Source organism: Oryzias melastigma, linkage group LG2 (genome assembly GCF_002922805.2).
Source record: "Oryzias melastigma strain HK-1 linkage group LG2, ASM292280v2, whole genome shotgun sequence".
NCBI lineage: Eukaryota > Metazoa > Chordata > Actinopteri > Beloniformes > Adrianichthyidae > Oryzias > Oryzias melastigma.
Window position 1 is genome coordinate 12,920,054 of NC_050513.1, and position 7,403 is coordinate 12,927,456.

The window sequence follows — 7,403 nt, forward strand, 5'->3', positions numbered from 1 at the left end:
TTTGATGATCTAAACTGAGTGGATATTGAATTAAATGTCTGTGCACTGACTCGACCTGAGCCTCCACCCTCCCACCATTCACGACCTCTGTCTTTGTTCCGATGGTTGTAGCTGGTCTCACCAGACTGACTCTGTCACTTTGTTCTGTCTCATGCCTTATGTTTCCATGTAAAGAAACATTATTGGACTGTGAAGGTGAGACTCAACCGTTAACCCTTCCTCTCCACCCTGCAACGGCCCGCCCCCTTTCGTATCTGCAACCCCACAGGGCGCTCTGCATGTCTGTCTTGCTCCTCCCCTTTTCTCCCGGTCCTCCGCCTCCTCCCTCTTGTCCCGCCTCCTCCATCGGACGTGTAGCTTGGTGTTTTGCCGGTTCGGTTTTACTCAAACCCGCCGTCTGCCCGCAGCGCAAGCGGATCAGAAGAGGTCCGTCACCTTCACGGAGAATCAAGAGCAGGCGACCGGTGGGGGCGGCAAACCCCCGACTCCCAGCAAGGTGGAGGCTCCAGCTGAGGCTAAAGGTCCGGCTTTGTCCAAGTCTCCAACGTTAGAGGTTCCCCCGTCTGTCTCGGCCACAGTCACCGCCGACCTGCACCGGCCTGCAAACGCCAAGGTGAGCAGGCATTTCAAATTGAAATATTCATGCTGTTCAAATGTTTAAAGTTTAAAGTAAAAAGCTTTAAACAAACGCTTTTATGGAATAAATTCTGACTTAAAAATGACGAAAATGCAAGAAAGTTGCGAAAACTTTCATTTTTTCATTTAGTACTACACACAATTTTTAAATAATATTTGTAAAAGTTTGAGGCGAAAAAAATGAATAAAAAAAATTCTAGCACTTTTTGTACCATTAGCATTGTTAGCATTATTAACAATGTGTTTTTCTGACATTGGATGATGCTAAATGCAACGCTAACATGTTTAGTCACACTAGCATTTAGCTACATAAGCATAGTGGGCATAGTTAGGTAAGGTTGGCATCCTTAGCAATGTTTTTTTAGACGTGAAGCTTAATCCAATGCTAACTTTTTAAGCCAAATTAGCATTGCTATCATATTTAGCATAGTTAGCATCTTTAGCAATCAAGTTTCTGAGACAGGAGATTATGCTTAATGGAATCCTACCACTTTTGACCACATTAGCATTACTAGCATGTTTAGTGTAATTAGCATCTTTAGCAATCAGTTTTTTTAGACAGTTGATTATGCTTAATGGAATGCTATCATTTTTAGCCTCATTAGCATTGCTAGCATAATTAGCATCTTTAGCAATCAGTTTTTTTAGACAGTTTATTATGCTAAATGGAATGCTATCATTTTTAGCCTCAATAGCATTGCTAGCATAATTAGCATCTTTAGCAATCAGTTTTTTTAGACAGTTGATTATGCTTAATGGAATGCTATCATTTTTAGCCACATTAGCATTTATTAAGCATAATTGAAAATGTGTATTACTTACTCAGTTGATGATTCTGATGGCAGTGCTCGTACTTATAGTCATAATATCATAGTTAGTATAATAAGCACTGATAAGAATGTTTTTTTTTTCTTTTTATGGGACAGTTGATCATGCTGAAATCAGTGTTTGTACTTTTGGCCAAATTAGTATATTTAGCATAGTTAGCATAGTTGAAAGTGTTTTTTTCTCATTAGACAGTCAATAATTAACTCAGTTCTATTATTATAAATCACATTAGCACAGCTAAAATAGTTAGCATCATTAGCAATATGGTTTTTTTAAAACAGTTAATGCTAAACAAAATGCTTGAACTTTTATCGACAGTACAGTTTGCTTCTTTAGCTGTGTTTTTTAGAGATGGTTGAGGATGTTACAAGCAGTGCTAGCACTTTTAGCTACATTAGCACAGTTAGCTTAGGTAGGATCACTAGTAATAGGGTTTTCGAGAAAGTTAGGCTATGTCCAAATTCATTTACTACTTCCATATAGTGCACTCTATAGTGTGTTTGCCCTTTTGTAGTGCCTACTGAATCTACAATTCCAAAATAAAGTGAACCAGAAATTTTTGAGATTTCTCTGTGGGGAAAAAAAACAGTTAGCATAGATGCTAGCACTTCTAGCAATATTAGCGTAGTTAGCATAGTTAGCGTCTTTGGCAGAAAATGTTTTCGTCAAACTGTACCACTCTTCTTGATGATTAGAGGTTTTCCGCTGTTTTTTTAAATTATTTTATTGTGCTTGTTATACAAACGTAATGTAAGGCGGCATCATTAAAGCTACTTTAGTGCTATCATTTTTGCCACTATTACAATTTTGGCAGGACTTGTGGTTGATCATTTTTGTTAAAAATATGATCATTATTTGCGATAATATTTCTAAGGATCTATAAAATGTGTTTTTTTTTCTTGCAATAAAAGGTGAAAAGTTTGGCAAAAGGAAAAAAAACACTTTCCAATCCTGCCACTGGCGTCAGAATGATTGTCGATTTAGTGAAAACGACTTCTTTAAAGGGTAACCAAACAGGGAAGATGGAGGCTGACTCCGCCCACAGCCGAAATTTGAAAATCCAGTCAGAGAGGTGGAGCATCACTGGAGCTGCAGATCATGATGTCAGACTTCTGAAGATTAAATGATTTGACCAATCACTAAACTGCAATACCTCGATTCAACCTGCAGGGGGCAGCACACAGATGTTGGCAATGACCAACAGACAGCACTTTTAAATCCCCATTTATGGATATCAACAGACAGAAAAAGTTGATTTAGACTTTGGTTCCCCTTGAATGCTTAAAGCAGAAGCGACAGGATTTATGGTTTGTTCTGACACAGGCCCCTCCAGCCAAGAGCAGCAAAGAGAGGAGAGAGCAGTGGGGGCTCCGCAGCAGCCTGTCCCCTCCACCCTCCATCTCCCGCCCTTCCACCCCGACTCCTCCGTCCCGAACCTGCTCCCCACTGCCCTCCTCTCGCACCCCTTCTCCCCTTCCTTTGTCCCGCACCTCCTCCCCTATCCCTCCCCCTCCCCTCCCGGTGTTGAGCACGGCTCCAGCCGCCGCCGCTCCACCAGCACCTCCTCCCACGCTCCTCCCGCCGACCCCACCGGGACCGTCCATCCTCCGAGAGAGCCCCGGTGACGAGGACACGGCGGCGCTGCTGCCGCGCAGCGACCCCCAGCTGCAGCTCAGCGAGGACGACGGCACAGAGAACCCGCTCCTCACGCCGCTGCTGTCGCCCTCGTCCCCACGCCGCTCGCCTCGCCGCCTGCCTCTGCCCCTGTCCCCCGTCGACCTGGATCTGGACGAGTCGCATGTGTGAGAGATCAAAGAACAGGGTTTAATGCTGCTGGGACCTGTGTGTCCTCCTTAAAAAAACACCACTTTTGTTCTCCTAGCTGAGGACAGACCAACTGCCTCAAAGCTGTTGGTAAATTTAAAGGCAGTAATCCCCTTTGATCTTCTTCAAAGGGACATCAAAGGCCTTTTACCCTCGATGCCATCGCTGGCACAAAAGCGCTAACTTTTCAACCGATTGTACAATTTACGTAATTCCAATGGATTCCAAAGAAAAAAAAGCAGCTTTACATCAACCGGTTGGTTTATGTGAATTTCGTTTTCCTACTAAAAACTTGAAGCATTTAAAATATCGTCAACACAGGAGCCAAAGTTCCGGAAACAACCTTTTAGCACTAGAGATGTCGTCAGCAACAACAAACTAAAACATGCTCTTGAAGCTACCGTAACTCTTCGACATATAAGTTTGTTTACGTAAGGGATAATACCCAACGAATTGCGCATTATCAGAAGTTAATGCACTCTGTGGAAGCCTGAACTGTCCTCCGCTTTGTGTCGGATTGATGGTTTTGCGACGTACATCAATGTCCTGATAATGCACAGTTCGAAGGGCATTATCCCACTCAAACCATGATCACTTAAAAAAAAAATATTCGATTAATATTTTGTACTTTTTATTGTTATTTTTTCGGTTTAGATAGTTTTTTCACAAAAAGCGGACTATTTGATACGTGATGTGGAGTGTTGTCACGGTAACATGACAACAGGCTGCGGAGCCTGGCTGAGTCGACTAGTTGGTTTATGTGAATTTCAAAAGCGCGTTACTAATAAAAGGTTTCGATATTTCAAAGATCGTCAATACTGAAGCCAAAGTTCCGGCGTCAACCTTTGAGCACTTGAGATATCGCTGGGAACAACAAACTAAGAAAACGCTCTTTAAGCTACTGTAACTCTTCGACATATAATTTTGTTTACTTAAGGGATAATACCCGATGAATTGCGGATTATCAGAAATTAATGCACTTCGTGGAAGCCCGTTGCTTCCGCAACGTACATTAATTTCTGATAGTGCGAACTTTGAAGGGCATTATTCTACTCACACCATGTCCACTTACAAAAGAAATGAATATTCATTGGACATTTAGTACTTTATTCTTGATATTTCTTCAGTTTAGATAGCTTTTTCACCAAAGTAGACTATTTGATACGAGATGTGGGGTGTTGTCACGGTAACATGACAAGTTTTGGTATTTATAACATCATCAACACTGAAGCCAAAGCTCCGGCATTTACCCTTTAGCATCAGAGATGTTGCCGGCATCACCAAACTAAAAGACACTCTTGAAGCTACCATACTCTTCGACTATTGACGTAATTCTGGCATATTAGTTGGTCTACGTAAGAGATAATGCTCTTTGAAGTGTGCATTATCAGAAATTCGCATTGACGGTTGATTCAACTAAGTGTAATGATTTCTGATAATGCACGCTTCAAAGGTAATTATCACACTTATACCATGGTCACTTCAAAATAAAAAAAATAATTAATCAATATTTAATACTTTATTCTTGTTATTTCTTTGGTTTAGATGACTTTTTCACGTAAAACGTTTTTTGAAGAAGTCTGCGCAGTGATATAGAAAATTTGGGGTGTGTGACCAGAACTTATTTTTTAGGCGTGCATTATCACTGTGGATTATCACTTTCCAATCTACATCCACCACCCAATCAGAGTCCAGTATTCACCCGCATTATGGTATAAATTGATTTAGAACGCACTTTACTACTCTAAAGTGTTGCATTGTGTAAACGGTTATGCTAATTCAAAAGCCAAAGTTCTGGCGCTAACCCCACACTCTTCAAGCTAACGTAATCCCAACAAGTTCCGACGTACGAGTTGGTTTACGCTAATTTTGTACGCACTTTACGGCTGTAGAGTGTTACATAGTAGCGCAAAGTTGCTTTTCTAACCTTCAGAATCCGCTTGAATTACTGAAATTGCATTAACGGTTTTGCTAATTCAAAGAGCATCAGCACTGGCGCTAGCCCTTTAACACAGGAGATGTCGACGACACCAAAATAAAATGCTCTTTGAGCTAATACCAACAGATTCTAACATATCAGTTGGTATGCATTTATTTCATGCACAATTTACTACTGGTAAATATTAGCGCAATTCGAATATGCTAGAATCGCTAAAATTGCGTTAACGGTTTGACAACTCCAGTGTCAAAGGGTTATCCTTGCTGTCAATTTTAGTGACAGTAACGAATATCCCCAATTATAAAGTTAAATAATTGGTATTTGAATAACAGATGCTATAACTTTACTACAGTGGAGGAAGAATTGTAATATTAGCCATCGATCAGCTTAAATAAGCTGCATAGCACATATGTATTCAATGACTTAGAGAGATATATATGAAAATTATATGTGTTGGTTGGAAATACATGTATATTTAAATCACAAACCTATAAAACTTTACCAGACCAGTTTGTTTTGAGGCAGTTTCCTTCTTAAAAGCAATATTTATTTCCTTATTTTTCATATCAGAGTATATTTATTTATCATCTAGGTTTATTTCGTTTGAGGAGTGAAATATTACAAAAAATATGAGGTGAAAGTGGACAAATGCAGTCAAAATAGGAGCAAATAAATTGACGGACAAGTTTAAGGCTTTACCTGTTTTAAAAAAACATATTTTGTGTGGTTTTTTTGTAAGTTTTTTTCTCAAAAACCCAATTGAGGATTTAACTGTCAAGTTAATTCTTACATTTTCTTACAATTTTAATTTTTTTTTCATAGTTTTTTCCCCCATATTCTTCTACTTTCACTGTACTTTTACTTCTTTTTTATTTTAAGTTCCTGAAATTTGTACCTTTTGTTTGTGACCAAAGACTGTATCTCTATGTTTTTGTGTTCTTCACAATTGTAAGAAAAAAAAACATTTTTCTTCGAACTTGTGTTAAAGTGGCGCTCGTGCTTTCCTGTCAGTGTTTTGTGGCGTTGTCTGGCGTTCAAAGCAGCGGGTCAAAACGACCCCGTGGATGCAATGGTGAATATGCCGTGATTTGCCGTTAGCTTGTCGCTCATTTCATGCCTTAACGGAGAGACTCGTCTGTGTTCCTGTAGAAACCCGTTGACATGTAGTGCTTTAGACCATTCTAGAACATGTTCCATTTATCGCACCAATGCACTGTGAATGTTTATTTGTCATTAGCTGCTCCTTGGGTGTTTTCTTTTGACTGTTAATGCAACTCTGTGAAAAAGCTAAAAAGATTTATACATAATATGATAAATATATGCAGTAAAGACTTAAGAGGAAGGGATACAGTTTCTGATGTTATACATTTATTGCAAAAAAATCTATTATACTAGATATACCTATGTTTGTTGTTTTTTTCCTTGTAAACAAAATGCTTTTTATGCTATTTTGAATTTTAAAAAAGTTTAAAGTTAGAGCTTTATATCATTTTTTTTCCATAAATGTGTCCAAAGCAGTCGTCTTTGTGCAAATACAGACTATATCTAAATAAATGGATATTGTTTACAATGTTTATTCAGTGGATACTCATTTTTTTGATGGGAGGGTCAAAGGTTGGAGCCAATTTACTGTCCCATCATGTGGACATATAGCTGGCTAACTAGCTACATTGCAAGCTAGCTATGTATCTGCTAGTTAGCTAGATAAATATCTAGCTAGCAATGTAACTAGTTAGCTAGCTATGTAGCTAGCTAGCTAACAAGCTACATTGCATTCCAGCAACATTGCTAGGTATCTAGCTACATCATTATCTAGCTAACTTGCTACATTGATAGCTATCTAGCTCGCTAAATAGCTACATAACTAACTAGCTACAAAGATAGCTGACTAACTACATTGCTAGCTAGCTTTCTATCTAGCTACATAACTGTTTATCTAGGTAGCTAACTATGTAGCTAGCTAGCTTATTAGCTACATTGCTAGCTAGCTATTTATCTAGCTACATAGCTATTTATATAGGTAGCTAGCTATGTAGCTAGCAAGATAACAAGCTACATTGCATTCCAGCTACATTACTAGCTATCTAGCTACATCACTATCTAGCCAAATTGCTACATTGATAGCTATCTAGCTAGCTATATAGCTACATAGCTAACTAACTAGCTACAAAGATAG

The 7,403-nt window shown here is 39.1% G+C and overlaps 1 protein-coding gene across 12 annotated transcripts in view; it reads left to right on the plus strand.

The window, feature by feature from the left end:
* The window catches only part of LOC112156663 (protein unc-80 homolog), a gene marked incomplete at its 5' end in the record, with an annotated part of 71,242 nt that extends 64,439 nt beyond the window's left edge, over positions 1 to 6,803 (plus strand). For 11 of the 12 annotated variants that reach the window (XM_024288924.1, XM_024288929.1, XM_024288927.1 and 8 more), the window contains 3 exon segments: positions 175 to 195; positions 408 to 613; positions 2,788 to 6,803. In XM_024288924.1, the coding sequence (XP_024144692.1) occupies positions 175 to 195; positions 408 to 613; positions 2,788 to 3,270 (710 nt within the window). 12 annotated transcript variants of the gene reach the window in all.
* Between the last annotated feature and the right edge of the window lie 600 nt (positions 6,804 to 7,403).